Here is a 22543-nt window from a genome sequence, read left to right as displayed (position 1 = left end):
GGATGGTCTTAGACAATCTGAAAAGAATATAGCTGAGTTTTCTTTTCTTTTTTTTTTTTAATTTGTTTTCATCACTCGGAAGTCAAAATTCAAATCAAAGATAAAAATGGTGTGCCAAGGAAACAACTCAAAACAACTTTTAGCACAAAATAAGGGCATCTTTTATGGAAGAATCCTACGAAGGAGCACAAAGAAAACATGAAGACATCAAACACCACGCATCCAACTTAACACCCAAAATTCTTATTTAAATTCAAAATGTCTTTTTTTGATTAATTGTTAAAACAACATCGTAACCCTCCAAATATTGAAATAAAATGGAGTAGACAATCCAAGCAATGGAACAAAATCAAGTAAAACTAAAACTTTTGCATGTCACACCTTATAGGTTGTAATTTCGATTGACGCATCAATATTCCAATCGTTAAATTTTATTCCCAAGAATGATTTAATTTGTTGAGTACTTAATGAGAATTGTCTAAATAGTGGGATTTTTCAAATAAATATCCTAAACAACGAGACAAAACCTACCATTCCGAAAGATAAATAAGTAAAAATTACAAATCCTAATTTCTGTTTATTTAAAAGAATGGTAATCAATATAAATATAGTAAGATTAATGAACTTAATATAGCAGTAATAAAAAAGAGTAAACATGCGTTTAACATTTAAAGGATGAAATTTGATAGAAAATAATGAAAGAGAAAAGCTAGATGAAAAGAATATGAAGAGAGGAAATAAGAGAAGGAAACTTGTCATTATGAACTCAATGGAGTACTAGGTATTTCCAAGTTCAGTTTTTACGATTTTTACACTATTTTGTTATGACCTTTAATTTAAGATCCATATTTTTAATAATTTTGCGTTACCCAACCCCATGTAAAATTCATGACCTTTATTTATTTATTTTTTTCACTCAAAATCATGACCTCTTAACTTTTACAAACAGAAAGGTGTGCCAAAAGCATAACTCTAAAACACTTTTAGCACAAAATGAGGCAACTTTAGGAAGTATCCTACTAAGGAGCAGAAAGAAAACATGAAGGTAGCAAACATCATGACTCCAACTTGAGATCCAAATTTCTATTTAAAGTCACATCTACTGAAGCCAAGACAACAATTACTACAAGCAAGAGGCAATGGCCAAAATAGAGTTTACAACATACCTGATGCTGGTGATATGCACAAGCATGATCATCTCCACCGCCTCAGCGCAATGCCAAGGCGACTTCCAAGGTCTCATCCAACAATGCTCCAGATTCGTCCAGCGACCGGGCCCTCAGCAGGCCCCGTCTCAGGGCTGCTGCAACGTCATTAGGAACGTCGATCTGCCATGTGTCTGTCAGCATGTCACTAACCAAGTTGAGAAGATAATCAGCATGCAAAAGGCAGCTTTTGTTTCTGCATCTTGTGGCAAGCCACTTGCTCATGGAACCAAATGTGGCAGTAAGAAATTGCTAATGTTTTTTAACATTAATTCAATACTATTATATACTAGTATGAGCTTTGAGCTTTTCTAATTTTCTCTTATTTTGCAGGCTATACAGTTCCATAAGAGGTTGAAGAGCAACTATTGATACACTTCAGAAAAAAGAGCAGTGCTTTAATATCTGTAATAAAGAAGAGTTGTTTGTTTTAGATTTTGAAATAAGGGTTGTTCTAAATTCTATATATACCAAAATTTTATCCACAAAATAAATAGAAATGTTATAGCCTCATCATTTTGACTCATCATTATGCTCCAGCAGCTCCATTATGAACATCCATTTTTTACTTGTGACTAGGAAAATAGTATGGTACAATATTTTTCTATAAACTAAAGAGTGATGTGTTATTATTACAACCAATTTATAAAACATGTCAAAAATGAAATCTGGTCTGAATTCTGACTTTTTTTTTGCTATGAACGGTGTCAAGTCCCTCACTTAATGATTCGGAAACCATCATCCACATTTCTTGAATCTGCATTCACCAACTACAAACCAAAAAGGAGTGTCTAATTTAGCAAAATAAGTAATCAAATCTGAAACTTTGCTTATTTTCTGAATTCCACTGACCTCGGCATGAAGCTCGCTCTTGGTGGCTTGAACTCTTAAATATCCAAACTTGGTAATCCTAACCAAGCTCCAGCTATTATCCTACAATATCAACACAATCTATATGTTATTAATCTAAAAAAGAATACAATAAGTTAATTAATTAAGAGGTATAATTAATTACAGTCTGTGTGAAATTATCAAGCTCAAATCCAGCCATTCCAATAACAGCATGAACCGGCGCAGAGTAATTGGAATTATGGTATGTGTCAACTCCATTGGAATCTTTGGTGGGCATTCCTCTGCATTCTTCCTTATAAACGGCGCATGTCCTCTCATAGTTATGGACATGCCCAAACAAAACCAAATCCACCTATTATAGATCAGTTTGGTAGGGAAGATAAATAAATAAAACAGAAAAAATAATCATGATAATAACACAAATTTTCAGTCATATAACTTCAAAATAGATGAGTAATCTACTCTACCTTGTTTGCTAGTAGCAACGGCTCCACTGCATCAATGAACTGATCGTCGACGCTAGGAAAAATTGGGTTTCCAGGAGAAGATGTATACATGGGCCTGTGCCTGAGCATTCATCACAAATTCATCAATAATTAATGAATAAGTGGTGCAGCATAGTTTTTGAGACATACCCTGTGAATATGAGCCATGGAGTTGTTGTTCTATTCACTGCGGCCATGTCCTTATTCATCCATTCATACTGCCAAGTGCCAATGAAATGAGTTAGAACATGAAATTGGATATTAATAGATGAAATTGAGTTTTACCTGTTCTGAATTCTGTGTCCAGTTGTGCTCGGTGGAAATGACAGTGAAATGAACAGGCCCTTGCTCTATGGAGTACCAGGGCTTATCCTTGGCGACAGTAGGCATAGGAAAATAAGTCTCGTAGGCAACCCCGCATTCTCCCCCAGAGTCCGGGGTTGGGTAAACGGAGCCAGAGTCCATGTAGTCTCTGCATTGCATCCACCAAAAATAATCATGATTTCCCATTTTGCGCTATCTACTAAAATGAGTCTCTAGGAAATTTTACCATACACTTTCCTTCTATATCTCTTATTTTACCAATTTTGCATTAAAACTCGTACCATCTACAGCCAACACTGTTTTAAGTAATTGGCATGCATGTAACGTACCGCTCGTGATTGCCGATGGCGGTCATGTAGGGGAGTTGGGAGGCAAGAGGGGAAATGAGGTGAAGGAAGAAATCCCACTCGGCCATGAAACCGGTAGCGTAACTAATGTCGCCGATGTGAAATATAGAGTCGACCCCTCCACCGGAGGATACTGCCTCTTCCATTGCTTTTACAACAGATACCGATCCAGGCTATACATACATTCAACTCCAGTAATTAATTACTCCTCCAATATATTTATGTGGACAAACACAATTAATTAAAGAGCTATATATATACTAGTACTTACTTGTATGTAGTGCTCTACAGAGGAATCAAGAGGAGCCTTTCCCATATCACCATAAGCAAGAAATTTAAGGTCATCCGATCCTGATGGCGGTGGAGTTCTCAACTTCATTTCATCGCTCCATCCCACTGAATCACTGTTCAACACAACTTAATCAATCATGTTTGGAGATGATGTATATGGACTCTTCTAAGCTAGCAACTTGGATTTATAATCACATATTCAAGGACGAATGCCGGAGTAAATGATAGTAATTGAAAAAACCTTCCATATTTGTAGGAGTAATTAGAGGAAGGACGAAGTCCAGTCATTATAGCTGAATGAATAAAACCAGGGTCGTGCCATCCGAAATCAACCGCCGGACTTTCCAACGAACCTGTATCACCATACCAAATTAATTAGTTTTATCATTTCTAAATTAATTTTTTAATCATAATAAATATAGTACTAAAACGGCCTATCCATATAGTTCTATACTGTGGATTTGGCCACACGACCGGTGATCCAACAATAGAGAACGAACTATTATTATTTTTTTACTTTTCTTAATTCCTCTGTGACTGATTTATCACATTGTATTTCCTAAAAATTTAAAATAGAAGTTAGAGATAATAGATCGAATGAAAGTAATTAAAAAGGGTGAATAAGGTGGATGAATGTAGTTACTATTGCACATGTCAGCTTGGGAAAAGGTTGACACTGAGGATTGTGCGGATTGGGCGTCTCCATATTGAACTTGTTGTGGACTTGGATCCCCACTCACCCACGTCAATCTCATCTGCCATTTCAAATCAACACAAGCACTACATATCAACACATTTTTGTGTGAGACTTGCACTTAGAACAAAATGCATACAGACAATTACATAATCGTGCAAAATTGTTAATAATATGATAATTGCAATTAATTGTAGTCATGTTTTGTTAAGTATGATTAATTAATTTCAATTAAAGTTTTAAATTAGAATACACACCGATGTTGCAGTAGAATCAACGCTGGCTACATGGGCGTACACAGGCTGGTTCGGGTTAGCGAATTTAATCGGGTCGGATCTATTCAAGATGCATGGCGTCTCAAACCCACCGGTAAACATCACGAACTCGATATCCGTACGTATGTTGACGACATGGAACGATAACGTGGCCCCGCACGTCTTTGTCACGCATATCCCAGCAATGCTCATGTCACAATCACTCTTGCCGCACTTCAGATATTCTGGATCATTGCTTACATATTGAGCCTGCATTCGGAACTATCTCAACCAAATTTCTTACACAAATTTGACTTGCCTGATTGCAGGAACTGTATATAGAGGCCATGCGTCTAAAAAGTCAAGAATATGCATGTACCCCTAATTTTAATTGATATTGCAAAGTTTTTGTTTGAATTTTGCTCAATTTGGAACCAAACCAAATTATTTGATATATATATCCGCTTAATATCACGAAACTTTTTAAAAATTTGTTTTTTCCTCAAACTTTGAATTTGACATTTAATATCACAAACTTAAATACTTTTTGAATATTTTCACCAACAACGAAATTTGGCTACATTTCATTAGTTATTACATCACATAAGACATGCTGACATGGTTATCACTGAAAATGACAGTGATGTGATTGCAAAATCTCTAGAAGTTAGATATGGTTATCCATATCATTTTAATGTAGTCGGAATTTGTCATTACTACACACACTGCATACACACTACACACACTGCATACACACTTTATACTAGTATCATTTTATCATAAAATAATTTGGAACTAAATTATAATTCAATTCCTTAAAGTTTAATTCCAATTTTGTACCAAACGAACCCTTAACAATATTCCAACCATTTTTTCTTCCTACTTTTTGTTATATCAATTTTATATTAAAAATTCTGTGCAGGAGTATTACTCCTTATCACTAGTCTTCATGTTTATAAATGGGAAAAGAACACTACACAAAATAAGTAACACATGTACTACCTAATTAAAATATCGTTAGGTAAGATGGTAGTAGGACCTTAACAGGATAGTGGCATAGAAGTGGGAGACTGTTGAAATCGCCCGTTTGTTCGTACATAACTGCATTTTCAAGACACGCCTTCACACTATAACCAAAAACATTAGCCTTTAATTAGCTGCGTTTAATTAAGCGTGACGATGATCAAGAAATGAAGTGCACGTACTCGGAGTGAGAAGGGGAAACCATAGCCACCCAATCGGTTTCGGAAGGCTCCAAAACTCCGGTGATGTTGACCGTCACGTATTCCTCATCGGATAGGGTCGGGTTGGAGGTTACTCTCACCTTGACGTACGGGTTCGGGTCGGGGCACTCTACCAGCTTCCTCCGGTTTACAAGCCGGAACTCCGATATCTTCGTATGGTTTCGGAGCTCTGCTGTTGATCGGAGCAGCCTTTCCGGCAGCGAGGAGGCGTCTGTGTTTATGGACAAAATTATTATTAGTAATATTGTTACAACAAGGCTTCGCATCTTGATCAATATCAAGAGTACTTGAGGAAATTCAAATTCCAGAAATGAAATGGGATGATAATATATATGTGGAGGGAGTTATATATATATATATATATATATATATATATATATATATATAAAGAAGCTTTACATTATTTTTGTGTAAAAGCGTTTAGTTAAATTTTGGACAACATGAAACCATAGCCACCCAATCGGTTTCGGAAGGCTCCAAAACTCCGGTGATGTTGACCGTCACGTATTCCTCATCGGATAGGGTCGGGTTGGAGGTTACTCTCACCTTGACGTACGGGTTCGGGTCGGGGCACTCTACCAGCTTCCTCCGGTTTACAAGCCGGAACTCCGATATCTTCGTATGGTTTCGGAGCTCTGCTGTTGATCGGAGCAGCCTTTCCGGCAGCGAGGAGGCGTCTGTGTTTATGGACAAAATTATTATTAGTAATATTGTTACAACAAGGCTTCGCATCTTGATCAATATCAAGAGTACTTGAGGAAATTCAAATTCCAGAAATGAAATGGGATGATAATATATATGTGGAGGGAGTTATATATATATATATATATATATATATATATATATATATATAAAGAAGCTTTACATTATTTTTGTGTAAAAGCGTTTAGTTAAATTTTGGACAACATGTTGCGTACAAAAGATATTACTAGGCTAATAAATATAGTAGTTATCTCTTTTTATGATTAATTACATATCTTGAGTTTTTTTTCATCAAATTAATGCGTAGATATCAATATTCGTGTTTCATGTACAACCTATGTTTAACTATACGCACGGTTAAGCTTACGCATTATATAAGCATTTATACTACAAGATGTTTCTTTTTTCTAATTTGTCCTACATGTCACATTTTCATTTTTAGATTTTTTTTTTATAATTTTATAGCAAAATTTGGAATTCAACCTATAGCTCTTTATGAAATTGACAAAAATGATAAATATAATAATAAAAATTTAATTAGGCATGCATCCCGCTTCATAAATTCATTGGAAATCATTTCATTCACCAATTATACATGCCTCTTCTTCGTTGAGATTAAATCATATAAATGGGTGGATTCAATATGTTTACTAATTACACATCCGAATTATTAGAGAGGTTACGATAAATCTCGCTATAAATAGAACATTATATTTCCTCCCGCACACACACAATGACACGAACATGCTTATTCAATATATTTTGGTGATTAAGATTTATTCACGGGTATTAAACATTAATAATTAAATATTATAGGAGGAAAGCATGCTATAACGTGGTCGATTCGTTGATAATTGTCATTGTTTTTATGTTGATAATACCTAGGTACTAGTACTAGTTAAGTGTCACAATAGTTGCGTAATGGTATATACTTAGATATAATTCCTCGAGTTATCAGATAGCCTTCTTGTTGTCAAACTCATTTAATTCTGCCAATGCATGCCTTCCAACTAATGATACCTATTTAACTATCTCCACAATTACTAGAAATGAAAATATGTGGCTCTCAATTTGTTGTTATTAGGTCTTAGATCCGTTTGGGCCGATTTCATTAAATAAGACATGGATAAATTGATATCTAAAGATCCTTGAAATGAACTACTCATGCACAATATTAAATTAAATGATTAACGACCGATCAACGAAATAAATGGCGTGTATATTAATGTCTTAGTGGTCCCTACAAAAAATGTCTTAGTGGTATAGTTCTATGTAGTCGGTTGTTGCATGACAGAATAGGTGTTTCTTATATTCGTTAGTTTGTTTTGATATCAGGCTTTGCCTGCGTTAGTTACCAAAAAAAAGGGTTGTTTAAAAGGATATTTCTTGAGTAAAAACATAAAGGGTTTGGAATTTGCAAAGTACATGGAGTAGTATTCAATTATCCAATCAAATTTGGAATATTAATTTTAGAGTAAAGGCCAAAATCGGTCCTGAACATATGACCATTTTACGATTTTGGTCCTAAACTTTATCTTTTTGATTTTCTGATCCTGCACATTTCAAATCGGATCACAATTGGTCCTCCGTCAATAGTTCCGTTAATTTTATAACAGTCAACGGGTTTAACCCAATTTTGACCAAATTAACTTTTAATTTTGATATTTTACTCCGCCTAATTAATTCTCTAATTAGACTAAGTCCCGGAGCTCCCGAGCCGGAAGGCTCGTTTGCGATGGAGATGGAGTAGGAGACGTCGGCTTCAACAGAGCCGGGGCTGGAACCGAAGCCGGAGGGGAAGCAACCAGGCCGGCGTAGGTGCAGCCGGTGGAGGAGGAACTGCCGGCGGAGGTCACGCTGGCGGTGGTGTGCTAACCGGTGGAGGAGCGGCGACGGGAGTAGCAGCAGGTGGCAGAGAACTAACCACCGGCGGAGGCGCGGAGACTGGCGGTGGTGTTGAAACCGGAGGTGGCGTTGCTGCTGGAGGCGTCGGAGTGGTCACCGGAGGCGGACTAGCGGTGGGAGAAGTGGGAGTGGGCGGAGCAATGGTGGCGGTAGGAGAATTCGCCGGCGATTGGCCGCTGACGGTGGCGACTCCAATGCAGATGGTGTTCCTTCTCTACAAGTGCCGCATCAAGCGTATGGATGAGTCGCAGAAGCTTGTTGGAGGGAATTCGCGAAGAATGAATGAGCCGGCAGTTCCTCCTCCCGCCTCACCGCCGCCTCCGGTGCCATCTCCTCCTCCACAGGTTGCACCTATGCCGGCTCCGGTTGCTTCCCCTCCGGCTTCGGTTCCAGCCCCGGCTCTGTTGAAGTCGACGTCTCCTGCTCCATCTCCATCGCAAACGAGCCCTCCGGCTCCGCCGACGGGAGCTCCGGGACCTAGTCTAATTAGGAATTAATTAGGGGGAGTGAAATATCAAAATTAAAAGTTAATTTGGTTAAATTGGGTTAAACCCGTTGACCGTTATAAAATTAATGGAACTATTGACAGAGGACCAATTGTGATCCGATTTGAAATGTGCAGGAAAAAAAAATCAAAAAGATAAAGTTTAGGACCAAAATCGTAAAAGGATCATATGTTCAGAACCAGTTTTGGCATTTACTCTTAATTTGAACCGTACTAATTTACAAACTTAACACACACCACTAGAATTAAATAAAAAAATTGAAGAAAAAGTAAAGTAAATAGAATTGATTAAAGAGATGAACTATGTTGAATTTGCCATAAAAAAATATAATGAAACTATAATAAGTGGACTTTAAAAAAAATTCTAACTTCAAAATGACATGAGAGTATTTTTTTCATTACTCAAACTTATGATACTCACGCCACTTTTAAAAGTGAAAAAAAAAAAGGTGTGCCGAAAAGGCAACTCAAAAACAGTTTTAGCACAAAAATGATGCATCTTTTATGAAGAATCCTACTAAGGAGCACAAAGAAAACATGAAGGCAGCAAACTTCATGAATTCAACTTGAGATCCAAAATTCCTATTTAAAGTCATATCTACTGAAACAAAGACAATAACAACTACAAGCAAGAGGCAATGGCGAAAATAGGGATTACAACATACCTGATGCTGGTGATGTGCACAAGCATGATCTTCTCCACTGCCTCCGCGCAATGCCAAGGCGACTTCCAAGGTCTCATTCAACAATGCTCCAGATTCGTCCAGCGACCGGGCCCTCAGCAGGCCCCGTCTCAGGGCTGCTGCAACGTCATTAGGAACGTCGATCTGCCATGCGTCTGCCAGCATGTCACCACCCAAGTTGAGAAGATAATCAGCATGCAAAAGGCAGCTTTTGTTTCTGCATCTTGTGGAAAGCCACTTGCTCATGGAACCAAATGTGGCAGTATGAAATTATTTTTTTATTTTTTACATTAATTCAATATTATTATACACTAGTATTATATGTTTTGAACTTTTCTTGTTATCTCTTGTTTTGCAGGCTATATAGTTCCATGAGAAATTGAAGAACAACTATTGATGCACTGCAAGAAAAAGAGCAGTGGTTTGATATTTGTAATAAAAAAGAGTTGTTTGTTTTAGATTTATGTTATAAGGCGGTTGTTCTAAATTCTATATATACTGAAATAAAAATTAAATAGTTGAAATGTTATAGCCTCATCATTTTGATTCACCATTATGCTCTAGCAGCACGAATATGAACATCGACTTTTACTTGCGACTTAGAAAAATACGATATTTTTCTATGAACTAAAGAGTGATGTGGTTATTATTACAACCATTCATAAAACATGTCAAAAATGAAATCTGGTCTGAATTCGGTCTTTTTTCGCTCCTCACTTAATGATTCGGAAACTATCATCCACATTTCTTGAATCTGCAATCACCAACTACAAACGCAAGAAGAGTGTCTAATTTAGCAAAATAATTAACCAAATCTAAAACTTTGCTTTTTTTATTAATTTCACTTACCTCGGCATGAAGCTCGCTCTTGGTAGCATGAACTCTTAAATATCCATACTTGGAAATCCTAACCAAGCTCCAGCTATTATCCTACAAAATCAACACAATCTATATTAATAATCTCAAAGATAATAGCATTTCAATAAATAAATTAATTAAAAGGTATAATTAATTACATCTTGTGTGAAACTGTCAAGCTCAAATCCAGCCATTCCTATAACAGCATGAACCGGCGCAGTGTAATTGGAATTTTGGTAAGTGTGGACTCCATTGGCATCTTTGGTGGGCATTCCTCTGCATTCTTTCTTATAAACGGCGCATGTTCTCTCATAGTTGTGGACATGCCCAAACAATACCAAATCCACCTATTATATTACATATATTCTTCACTTGTTTTACTTCTAATTAAGGATATAGATTGTGGTAATTATAGATGTATTTAGTTGTTACCTTATTTGCTAGTAGCAAGGGCTCCACTGCATCAACGAACTGATCGTTGACGCTAGGAGAAATTGGTGTTCCAGGAGAAGATGTATACATAGGCCTGTGCCTGAGCATTCATCACAAATTCATCAATAATTAATGAATAAGTGGTGCAACATATATAGTTTTTGAGACTTACCCTGTGAATATGAGCCATGGAGTTGTTGTTCTATTCACTGCGGCCATATCCTTATTCATCCATTCATACTGCCAAGTGCCAATAAAATGAGTTAGAAGATGAAGTTGGATATTAATAGATGAAAATGAAATTGAGCTTTACCTGTTCTGAATTTTGTGTCCAGTTGTGCTCGGTGGATATGACAGTGAAATGAACAGGCCCTTGCTCTATGGAGTACCAGGGCTTATCCTTACCAGCGGTGGGCATTGGAAAATACGTCTCGTAGGCAACCCCGCATTCTCCCCCAGAGTCCGGGGTTGCGTAAACTGAGCCAGAGCCCACATAGTCTCTGCATTGCATTACTAAATTAAATGGAGTATGTTTTATCCATTCTGGGTCGTTCGCCAATGTTAGTCTCTATTTGTTTATATAAGATATATCTCTGTAATGAAATTTCAACTATATTTTCTTTCTGTTTCTTTTACTTTACCAATTTTGCATTAAAACTCATAAAAGTTGCAATTTAGACTATTTTTTGTGGACTGAGTTAATACATACCGGTCGTGATTGCCAATGGCGGTCATGTAGGGGAGTTGGGAGGCAAGAGGGGAAATGAGGTGAAGGAAGAAATCCCACTCGGCCATGAAACCGGTAGCGTAACTAATGTCGCCGATGTGAAATATAGAGTCGACCCCTTCACCGGAGGATACTTCCTCTTCCATTGCTTTTACAACAGATACCGATCCAGGCTATACATACATTCAACTCCATTAGTTAATTACTACTCCAATATATATATATATATATATATATATATATATATAGGATTGTCATCAATTGAGATTATTTAGGCTAATTGAGAAATGAGATGCAATATCAGCCACTCATTTTTATTAAATGAGTGGTCCAGATTTTGCCACACAATAAATAATTTTAGATTAATTTAATATGAAAAGGTATAATGATCCTTTCGTGTTTTAATTTCACTCTCTCTGCATCTTCGCAAATTTCTCCAAACCAATCGATCCTTCTTCCTCCCCGCTGCAATTGATGCGCACGCTCCAAATCGCAGTTTATGCAGCTTTCGACATGACTCCAATCACACAATCCAGCGCCTGATTTCCGCCTGGCAATCGCGGAAGAGCGGATCTACGCCGCCGCCTCCGCCGGCGCGGCAAAGCGCGATGAGTTGGCCGCCGCGTTAGGGCTTGCGAAAAGGCGGTGGCAGTGCTGCGTCACATTCCGGTTTCTAACTACGATGAGCAGATTCTGCAGTTGCTGATGAGCTCCAATTGTATGAATTCGATGGAGATTGTGCTCCAGCGCAGCGGCACGGAGGCGAGATTCAGCGCGGAGGTGTGCTTCCTCGAATCCCCTCAGGAATTCGTAAACCGCGATTGCGAAGAAGTAAACCGCCGTTTTCCGAATTAGAGATAGAGATAGGGAGTGGAGACGTGGAGTTTGTGGAATTGGAATTTTAAAGAAAAGGGGGAAAAGGGAGGAGAGGACGCGTGGCGTGGAAAGGAAGTGAGGTGTCTCTGTTTTATCAGCTGTTTTTGTTTTTGGAGATGCAAAACCTCATTCTCTGAGTTGACTCACCTAATGGTGGTCGAGCTTGCCGAGAACTCGCTCTCCGGCGCCGTACCGTCGTGGTTCATCCTCCTCCGTCCGCCGCCGCATGGTAATTTGCCACCCACCGCCGTCGTGGTTCAATTGAGGAATAAATATGAAGAAAGTAATGTTGATTAGATCCTTGAGCCGGTCAATTTTGCGCAGATCTCAAGCATTTTCATCCTCCGCCGCCGCCATCGCTGCCAACCAAAAACTCCGTCACCTCCACTTCTCATCTCCATCGGTCCCCGCCTCTTCTCCAAACCAGGGTACTACTCTATTTATTTGATTTTTATTTTGGATTATCTGTGTTCAGACTGAACTGTATATTTCTGGAGTTTAGCTATAGGCTGGATTAATCTCATGTTTGAGTCTTCAGAATTGAAGAGTGAAATTGACAAAATTGTGAAATTTCAAGTCATTGTTTGTAATTTAGCTATAGGCTGGATTAGTTGTTATTTTTTAATTACAAGAATTTGTGAAATATGTATATGAATTTGAGAAGGCAATTTATTTGACGTCCAACAATCACGATTAATTTGTGAAATATATGGATGCAGTTTTTAATTGATTGTGTTGCTGAAATTTGTGAGTTGTGTAGATAAGGTGTTTGTGATATTGCGGTATTGCCTAAAATATAAGTTGTTGACATGAAAATGTTTATTTTTGACATGAATTATATAGCTCGTTGACATAATAACGTTTGTTGTTGACATGAATTATATAGGTAGTTGACATAAATTTTATGAAAAATGTTGTTAACATAAATTATATGTAAAAGACTGTTGTTGACATGAATTATATGTAAAATGTTATTGTTGACATAAATAATATAGGTCGTTGACATGAAAACATAAATAATGTTTGTTGTTGACATCGTAGTTGACATGAATAATGTTGGCTGTTGACATCGTAGTTGACATGAATAATGTTTGCTGTTGACATCGTAGTTGATATGTGAATTATAAGTGTTATTTTTTAGTTGTTGACATTTTAATACGAGTTGTTGACAATCGATATTCTCGGTATTGATATGTAAATTATAAGTGTTATTTGTTAGTTGTTGACAATCGATATTCTCGGTATTGATATGTAAATTATAAGTGTTATTTGTTAGTTGTTGACATTCGATATTCTCGATATTGATATGTGAATTATAAATATTATTTGTTAGTTGTTGACATTTTAATACGAGTTGTTGACATTCGACATTCTCGATATTGATATGTGAATTTTAAGTGTTATTTGTTAGTTGTTGACATTTTAAAACGAGTTGTTGACATTCGAGATTTTCGATATTGATATATGAATTGTAAGTGTTATTTGTTAGTTGTTGACATTTTATTACGAGTTGTTGACATTCGATATTCTCGATATTGATATATGAATTATAAGTATTATTTGTTAGTTGTTGACATTTTAATGCGAGTTGTTGACATTCGATGTTCTCGGTATTGATATGTGAATAGTAAGTGTTATTTGTTAGTTGTTGACATTTTCATACGAGTTGTTGACATTTGATATTCTCGGTATTGATATGTGAATTGTAAGTGTTATTTGTTAGTTGTTGACATTTTAATACGAGTTGTTGACATTCGACATTCTCGATATTGATATGTAAATTTTAAGTGTTATTTGTTAGTTGTTGACATTTTAAAACGAGTTGTTGACATTCGAGATTTTCGATATTGATATATGAATTGTAAGTGTTATTTGTTAGTTGTTGACATTTTATTACGAGTTGTTGACATTCGATATTCTCGATATTGATATATGAATTATAAGTATTATTTGTTAGTTGTTGACATTTTAATGCGAGTTGTTGACATTCGATGTTCTCGGTATTGATATGTGGATAGTAAGTGTTATTTGTTAGTTGTTGACATTTTCATACGAGTTGTTGACATTTGATATTCTCGGTATTGATATGTGAATTGTAAGTTTTATTTGTTAGTTGTTGACATTTTAATACGAGTTATTGACATTCGATATTCTCGGTATTGATATGTGAATAGTAAGTGTTATTTGTTAGTTGTTGACATTTTAATACGAGTTGTTGACATTCGATATTCTCGGTATTGATATGTGAATTGTAAGTGTTATTTGTTAGTTGTTGACATTTTAATACACATTGTTGACATTCGATATTCTCGGTATTGATGTGTGAATTGTAAGTGTTATTTTTTAGTTGTTGACATTTTAATACGAGTTGTTGACATTCGATATTCTCGGTATTGATATGTGAATAGTAAGTGTTATTTTTTAGTTGTTGACATTTTAATACGAGTTGTTGACATTCGATATTCTCGGTATTGATATGTGAATTATAAGTGTTATTTTATTGAATGTTGAAGATTTGAATGTTGAAGATTCGAAGATTTGAAGATTTGAATGTTGAAGATTCGAAGATTTGAATGTTGAAGATTTGAAGATTTGAATGTTGAAGATTTGAAGATTTGAATGTTGAAGAGATTTGAAGATTTGAACATTTGAACATTTGAATGTTGAAGATTTGAAGATATGAATGTTGAAGATTTGAAGATTTGAAGATATGAATGTTGAAGATTTGAAGATTTGAAGAAATGAATGTTGAAGATTTGAAGATTTGAAGATTTGAATGTTGAAACTAGATTTTTAGAGAGGATTTTAGAAAATGATTTCAAACACAATTTAATGAAAAGATAATTATACCCCCTTGTTGACATAATGTGGTATTTGTTGACATTTTGTTAATCTTGTGGATTAGTGGCCCATATTGCATCTCATTTCTCAATTTAGCTAAATAATCTCAACCTAACAAGACCACTCTATATATATATATATATATATATATATATATATATATATATATATAATATTGCAGTCTAGCGTGGTGTCACAGTGTCATTTTAAGAGTGTTGTCATTTTAACGCACCCCTATATATATATATATATATATATATATATATATATATATATATATATATTTATTAGACAAACACAATTAATTAAAGAGCTACTTACTTGTATGTAGTGTTCTACAGAGGAATCAAGAGGAGCCTTTCCCATATCACCATAAGCAATAAATTTAAGGTCATCCGATCCAGATGCTGGTGGAGTTCTCAACTTCATTTCATCACTCCATCCCACTGAATTGCTGTTCAACACAAATTAATCAATCATGTTTGGAGATATGCATATGGTTGGGTGTGTATATATATTAATGTGGAGTTTGGATGTCCATCGAGAACCCCTGTAAGCTCTTAAATCCTTCTTTGGTTACAATCTAAGTTGCTGTTTATGTTATGATACAAAATCCAGAAATTATATTTAAAACATACAGTACTATACTACAACTTAATTATCATAAAATAAGACTATAGTAATTGAAAAACCTTCCATATTTGTAGGAGTAATTGGTGGAAGGACGAAGTCCGGTCATTATAGCGGAATGAATAAAACCAGGGTCGTGCCATCCGAAATCGACAGCCGGACTTTCCAACGAACCTGAAAAGCCATACCAAATTAATTATTATCGTTTCTTGTCATGTTACGCTATTCTCCTGAATAAAAAAAGAGTATACTAGTATATTTTTCAGGGTAATTTAAAAATGTGAATGAATGGAGTAGTTACTCTACTTGTGCACATGTCATCTTGGGAAAAGGTTGAAACTGAGGATTGTGCTGTTTGGGCATCTCCATATTGAACTTGTTGTGGACTTCGATCCCCACTCACCCATGTCAATCTCATCTGCCATTTCAAACCAACACTTTCGGATTCAAAATTTGAAAATTCATTATTTATATGTTTTAGTTTGGTGGCATGTGCTTTTTTGCACTTGCACAAAAGTACATACAGACGATTAGATAATGGAGTAATTAAAAAAAGGCCAAATTACATATAAACCCATGAATTTTTAAAAGAGTTTAATTTTTTTTGTGAATTTTAATGTTGCATGAAAAGTCACGAACTTTATTAGACTGTGTAAATTTCTCATCCAACCTGACCCGATAGATTTCCGATAAAAACTTATCTTACGTGGTGCGCTGGAGGCGTGACTTGGCAACTCCACCAATTTTGATTGTTTCTATTCTATCTTTGCAATCTTTGACCTCGGACTTACCACAAATATAATTAGCACAAATGAAAAAATACAAATCGAATTCCACAAACCGAATTCAACGGTCGGAAATCTATTGGGTCATATCGGATAGGAAATTTACACAGTCTGATAAAGTTCATTACTCTTCATGCAGTATTTAAAGTTCATTTGAAAATTAAACTATTTTAAAAGTTCACAACTTTAAATGCAATTTGCCCAATTATAAAATGAGGACGAAATTTAATTACTCCTATTTTCTGATTACTACAATTTCAATTTGAAATTATCATAACTTTAACTTCACTCAAAGGTTTTAAAAAAAAATCACTCAAAGGTATCGGAACCTATTTAAAATTTGTAACAGTAATCAATCGTAAAAAATAATAGGGATATTGGCATCTAATATCACGAAACTTTCAAAAAATTGGGTTTTTCCATCGAACTTTAAAATTGGCAAATAATATCACGAACTTTACCCCGTGTTTGTTTTTTTCCCACGAATGAAAAAATTCCCACAAATAATATTATGATACCGATTTTTTTCATATTTTCTCGACAATAATTTTGAAAGTTTCAAGTTGTTCAATTTTTGAAGATAGTTTTTCTTAAAGCACACCCTCCAAAATTGTTCTTCAATCTATTAAAATAACATGAATTTTTTCATTCGTGGGAAAAAACAAACACGGGATAAAGTTCGTAATATTATTTGCCAATTTTAAAGTTCGTGAAAAAACTTTTTAAAAGTTTCGTGATATTAGATGCCAATATCCCAAAATAATAATATGATAATTGCAACTAATTGTAGTAATGTTTTGTTAGTTAAACTTATTAAAGTAACTTCTTTGTTTTTAGGAAAACGGTAGCTTGGTAGATGTGAATTAATTCTTGTTTTTTTTATTATTTTTGGTGAAAAATAAATAAATTAATTATTAATTTATAACATCAAAATAATAATATTAATATTGATTAATAATAATAGTATAAAGAGTGTGGAGAATGAAAGAAGATATTATAATATCACTTTTGGTACTTAGTTTTGTACTTAGTTTTGTGTATGCTCAAAATAACCTTAATAACACTAATGGAACAATGTATTGTATTTGTTTAGAGGATATTTTAGGGTGAAAATTGCATCAGGTACCAAAAATATGATTTATAAATACCAAAAGCGATATAAAATAAAGATCAGGAACCATTTACGTGCGAAAATGAAAGATCAGATATCATTTACGTAGTTCACTTAAAAAAAAACTCAAGAAGCATAAGAAAGTCAGATAATAGTAACCAAAAAGTTGTAGCAATAATAAATTTAAGTGACAGCTAATCATCTAGTAATGAAAATGCAACGATTTATAACAATAATTAATTTATTTTTTAATATCATTCAAATATACTCAATTATAATTATAGTTATAATTATATTCAATTATTATAATAATATTATTTTTATAATGCTAAAAACTAGTTGTAATCAATAACTAATTATAGTATAATTATTTAAATGAATCACACAATATTATATGATAATAATAATAATAATAATAATATTAATAATAATAATAATAATTATTATTATTATTATTATTATTTTATATTAAATTAATAACTAATCAATATAGTCTAAGAATTTAAAATTGTGAATTGTATTCATAATGATATTAAGAGTTGAATATTTTTAGCTAGGTTATTCAACCCTAAAATGAGTATAAAATAATTCAATAAAAAATATTTAATTGATTTAATTATTTTAAATAATAAATTTGGTTAGGTGTTTTGTTCTTGATTTATATTATGAATGCAATTAAATGTATGTATAAAACACTAAAAAGAAAGAAGAAAAAAAAGAGGAAACATAAACTAAGGAGAAAAAGAAAGAAGAAATGAAGATTAAATACTAAAAAGAAAGAAGAAAATGAAGAAAAAAGAAGGAAGAAGAAACTAAAAAAGAAAAAAATAATCACATGTTTGGTACTATTTAATTTAAATTTCCAAAAATATTCTCCATAACAAAATAATCACATATTTAGTACCTAAGGTTATTTTTATTAACAAAAACGATATAAAATAAATATCAGGTATCATTTGCATGCGAAAGTGAAAGATTAGGTACCGTTTATGTAGTTCACTCTTTTTTTTCTTGTGATTCTGGAGTTGTATCCAAAAGCATTTACTCAATTTTTAGTTAGTTAGATACAAACCTATTACATCCATCGATTGGTCGCTAAAACTATTTTAAAAACTTTAGCTGTCAAAAATAGAATAGGGAGTAATTTTAGAGTCGCACAATTCGATATAGACTCTGGGCGTAAATTTAATAGTTGAAGAAAAAACAATGCCAACATCAAAGCACTAGTTTGAATAATATTCGAACAGTATGATCGATTTAATTCACTATGTCCCACGACACCACGAGCGAATCACATTTCTTTTTAAAATGTCCTATCACAAGTGAGTCATTTCATTTTTAAGATTATCTCTCTTACTTTATTCTTCACTTATTTTAAATACTCTTTATTCCTCTATTTTTCTCTCTATCATAGTTTACTCTCTCCACTTTAACTTTTTAAATATAAATTTCTTAAATCTCGTGTCCAAAAGAAATTATTCACTTATCTTAGGACGGAAAAAGTATTACTACTTGCTTTAAAACTACCTATATACACATTAATCATGATGCTATACTTATACAACATACATTAATAGCCCAAAAATTATTAGTAGAATTTTAAGAGTGCTCGTATGCATAAAAAAATATTTTGTTCCACAATCCAGATGTGTCCTAATTAAATTTAGTAGTAATAATTAGGGGATGCACATATTCTAGGTCTAAAACTATAATGAATACTATAATATTAGATTGACACAAAGATATTAAAAATTCAAATGCAACATCAAATGACGATATAATAAGTGAGAGAATTAGAATACACACCGATGTTGCAGTGGAATCAAGGCTGGCTACATGGGCATACAAGGGGTGGTTTGGGTTAGCGAATTTAATTTGGTCGGATCTACTCAACATGCAGGGCGTCTTAAATCCGCCGGTAAACATCACGAACTCGATATCTGTACGTATGTTGACGACATGGAACGACAATGTCGCCCCGCATGTCTTCACCGTGCATTTCCCAGCAATGGTCTCCTCACAATCACTCTTGCTACACGTCAAGTATTCTGGATCGTTGCTCACGTATTGAGCCTGCATTCGGAACAGTCTCAACCAAATTGCACACACAAATTTTACGTGCCTAATTGCAGGAACTGTATCTAGAGGCCATGCTCTAAAAAACTCAACAATATGCATGTACGCCTAATTTTAATTGATAATGCAAGTTTTTTGTTTGAATTTTTGCTCAATTTGGAACCTAACCACGTTACTTGATATTATGAAATAAAAACTAAATCGAATTGAAAATTAAAATGAATTCATTTTTGATGCTGTTATTATTATCAATATATAAATAAAATTAATTATAAATTTAGATTTTGTTTTGGTGTATACCGAACTTGTCCAAACTTGAAAAAATAAACTTGTTTTAAATTGAGAATTCTAGAAAATCGAACCAAATTCAATACTACTACCTACATCCACCAAAAACTTTGTGTTATCCGCTAAAACAAGGTTCTATCTATTGACTATAATATCGAACCATATTTTTTTTTCAATATGACTCTTATTTTATCAATTTTATATCAAATATCGTGTTATGCATATATTTTATGGAGGGTATTTTTAATCACTAGTTTTCATAATTGTGTTTAAAAATAGGAAAAGAACACAAAATAAATGTGCCTAGTTAAAATATGGTTAGGTAAAATAGTAGTAGGACCTTAACAGGGTAGTGGCATAGAAGTGGAAGTCTGCTCAAATCGCCCGTTTGTTGGTACATAAGCGCCGCATTTCTAAAACACGTCTTCACACTACAACCAAACACTAGCACGTTAGTAATCGAAATTAGGTGCGTAAGAAATGAAGTGCACGTACTCGGAGTGAGAAGGGGAGATCATGGCCACCCAATCGGTTATGGAAGGCAGCCAAACTCCGGTGATGTTGACCGTCACGAATTCCTCATCGGATAGGGTCGGGTTGGAGGTGACGCTCATCTTGAGGTACGGGTTCGAGTGGAAGCACTTGGCCATTAGCATCCGGTTTACAAGCCGGAAATCTGATACCCTCGTGTGTTTTCGGAGCTCTGCTGTTGATCGGAGCAGCCTTTCCGGCAGCGAGGAGGCGTCTGTGTTTATGGACAAAATAACTATTAATATTGTGACAACAAGGCTTCGCATCTTGATCAATATCAAGAGAACTTGAGGAAATTCAAATTCCAGAAATGAAATGGGATGATATATTTACTCTAAAATATATATAAGGAAACTTTACTTGTTTTTGTGTAAAACGCCTAACTTTAAATCAACAATTAATTTTCAGTAGTCAAAAGAGAAATAACAAGCATATACAGGGAGTAGTAAATTTTATTTTGATTTTTTTTCAATCAGATAGCTAATACGTATATACTCACAATATTCGTGTTTCATTACAACCTATGTTTAATTTTAGGCACGCAGGTTAAGCTTTTGCATCTTGTAAGCATTTATATTGTTGTAAGTACCCTTATTACCTCTACCTTCGTTCCACAATAGGAGTCACATTTGGTGTGAGCACGGATTTAAAAAATGTAAAGTATGATGGATTTATTAAGTTAGTGTAATATGAAGCCCACGTTTTTTATATTGGTTTTATAATAAAATATGAGTAAAGTGAGTTAGTGGAATTGTGAGACCTACTTACTATTTATGGTAAAACTGAAATAGGACTCTTATTGTTGGATATACTGAAATGGCAAAATGTAATTCATATTGTGAGACGGAGGTAGTATTATCTCACTTTTTCTTTTAATCAGTCTCATGTCGTACTTTTATTTTTAGAACAAGTAATTTTTACAATTTATAGCAATATTTGAAATTCAACCTACTATGTCTTTATTAAATTGAAAAAAAATAATAAAATATAATAAGAATAAATTAATTGGAAATCATTTCATTCACCAATTATGTCTTTTCTTTGGTTAAAGATTTTATCGTAGAGTAGTTACCGTAGTGCGTAGATCACGTTAGGGATCGAACATTCCCTCTCGCGCACACACACAAACATGCATATTCAATATACTCCTATTTGGGTAAATAAGATTAATATGTGGCTATTAAATATTAATTAATTAAATATTTTAGGACAAAAGCAAGGTATATAGTATAGGGTTATTTATCTATAAATATACGAATTTTCAACATTTATTAGTTTTTCCCTAAACTTTTATTTTTGAATGTATTTACATAAACTTCGAATTTTTCTGATTTATCCTCAACAAAAATCCCGGCCAAATTAAAGCTGGCGTAGAGTACACTTGACATATTCCCATCTATGTGGCGAAAGGTGCATGGCAAATCAATATAACATGTTATTATTAGCCTGTAAATACACAAATTTTTGTCATTTTTTTATTTTTCCCCTAAACATTCCTTTTTCTAATATAAATACATGAACAATGTGATTTTCAAAAAATTTTCTCAATGAATAATTGCAATCGAAATAAGACTACCATAATTTTACCCTTTTCCTAATTTGTAAATTTAGGTTGTTCTAAGCGAATTTTTCTTTTTTTTTTGGTTATATTGAACCTTATAATGTCTTGATAAATTAACAATTTTTAAGAGTTGCTGAAAATTACTATGATTTTTGTGATTCAAATTTCTTTTAGTTAAAATGATGACTGTTTTTATTTTTATATATTAATGTTTTATTTTCCAAATTTAAATGATTATGTAAAAATCTATATATATATTTTATTTAATTTACATAATTTTCTTTATTCAGATAACGTGATTGTAAAGATGTTAATGAAATATTACTTTAAAATCAC

The 22543-nt window shown here is 33.9% G+C and overlaps 5 protein-coding genes across 5 annotated transcripts; 3 read left to right on the top strand and 2 right to left on the bottom strand.

Moving 5' to 3' along the window:
* The first annotated feature begins 1132 nt into the window (after positions 1-1132).
* Positions 1133-1773, top strand: LOC125190573. The gene is made up of 2 exons (XM_048087902.1): positions 1133-1446; positions 1539-1773. Exons 1-2 carry the CDS (start codon positions 1140-1142, stop codon positions 1553-1555), a joined length of 324 nt encoding a protein of 107 aa, XP_047943859.1. The 5' UTR covers positions 1133-1139; the 3' UTR covers positions 1556-1773.
* LOC125190572 (probable inactive purple acid phosphatase 27) lies at positions 1750-6018 on the bottom strand. The gene is made up of 13 exons (XM_048087901.1): positions 5658-6018; positions 5492-5579; positions 4456-4722; positions 4148-4259; positions 3746-3857; positions 3485-3617; positions 3196-3386; positions 2828-3014; positions 2693-2760; positions 2525-2624; positions 2221-2409; positions 2058-2138; positions 1750-1975 (listed from the first exon to the last, which is right to left on the bottom strand). Exons 1-13 carry the CDS (start codon positions 5960-5962, stop codon positions 1922-1924), a joined length of 1887 nt encoding a protein of 628 aa, XP_047943858.1. The 5' UTR covers positions 5963-6018; the 3' UTR covers positions 1750-1921.
* A 168-nt stretch (positions 6019-6186) lies between these two features.
* On the top strand, positions 6187-8800 carry LOC125189701 (glycine-rich protein 5-like). The gene is made up of 2 exons (XM_048086952.1): positions 6187-6375; positions 8168-8800. The coding sequence occupies exons 1-2, from the start codon at positions 6187-6189 to the stop codon at positions 8798-8800; spliced, it is 822 nt and encodes a 273-aa protein (XP_047942909.1).
* Positions 8801-9446: 646 nt separating this feature from the next.
* LOC125189700 lies at positions 9447-9866 on the top strand. The gene is made up of 2 exons (XM_048086951.1): positions 9447-9753; positions 9850-9866. Exons 1-2 carry the CDS (start codon positions 9447-9449, stop codon positions 9864-9866), a joined length of 324 nt encoding a protein of 107 aa, XP_047942908.1.
* Positions 9867-10062: 196 nt separating this feature from the next.
* LOC125190718 (probable inactive purple acid phosphatase 27) lies at positions 10063-20931 on the bottom strand. Its single transcript, XM_048088092.1, has 13 exons — positions 20611-20931; positions 20456-20546; positions 19558-19824; positions 16162-16273; positions 15918-16029; positions 15547-15679; positions 11491-11681; positions 11095-11281; positions 10954-11021; positions 10782-10881; positions 10508-10696; positions 10341-10421; positions 10063-10258 (listed from the first exon to the last, which is right to left on the bottom strand). The coding sequence occupies exons 1-13, from the start codon at positions 20910-20912 to the stop codon at positions 10205-10207; spliced, it is 1887 nt and encodes a 628-aa protein (XP_047944049.1). The 5' UTR covers positions 20913-20931; the 3' UTR covers positions 10063-10204.
* Positions 20932-22543: the final 1612 nt, after the last annotated feature.

The sequence above is a fragment of the Salvia hispanica genome, chromosome 5 (genome assembly GCF_023119035.1).
Source record: "Salvia hispanica cultivar TCC Black 2014 chromosome 5, UniMelb_Shisp_WGS_1.0, whole genome shotgun sequence".
In the NCBI taxonomy this organism is placed as follows: Eukaryota; Viridiplantae; Streptophyta; class Magnoliopsida; order Lamiales; family Lamiaceae; genus Salvia; species Salvia hispanica.
This window is presented reverse-complemented; position numbering and strand designations above follow the sequence as displayed.

Bases quoted from the DNA above. Each gene is read 5' to 3' on its own strand.
- LOC125190573 (XM_048087902.1), top strand. From the start codon at position 1,140: ATGGCCAAAATAGAGTTTACAACATACCTGATGCTGGTGATATGCACA.
- LOC125190572 (XM_048087901.1), bottom strand. From the start codon at position 5,962: ATGCGAAGCCTTGTTGTAACAATATTACTAATAATAATTTTGTCCATA. The intron at 4,723-5,491 runs GTCCTACTACCA...TTCCGAATGCAG, and splicing joins TATGCCACTATCCTGTTAAG to GCTCAATATGTAAGCAATGA. The intron at 2,625-2,692 runs GTATGTCTCAAA...ATGAATGCTCAG, and splicing joins CCATGGCTCATATTCACAGG to GCACAGGCCCATGTATACAT.
- LOC125189701 (XM_048086952.1), top strand. From the start codon at position 6,187: ATGTTGACCGTCACGTATTCCTCATCGGATAGGGTCGGGTTGGAGGTT. The intron at 6,376-8,167 runs GTGTTTATGGAC...CGGCTTCAACAG, and splicing joins CCGGCAGCGAGGAGGCGTCT to AGCCGGGGCTGGAACCGAAG.
- LOC125190718 (XM_048088092.1), bottom strand. From the start codon at position 20,912: ATGCGAAGCCTTGTTGTCACAATATTAATAGTTATTTTGTCCATAAAC. The intron at 20,547-20,610 runs GTACGTGCACTT...GTTTGGTTGTAG, and splicing joins ATCTCCCCTTCTCACTCCGA to TGTGAAGACGTGTTTTAGAA. The intron at 11,682-15,546 runs GTAAGTAGCTCT...ATGTATGTATAG, and splicing joins CTGTAGAACACTACATACAA to CCTGGATCGGTATCTGTTGT.
- LOC125189700 (XM_048086951.1), top strand. From the start codon at position 9,447: ATGGCGAAAATAGGGATTACAACATACCTGATGCTGGTGATGTGCACA.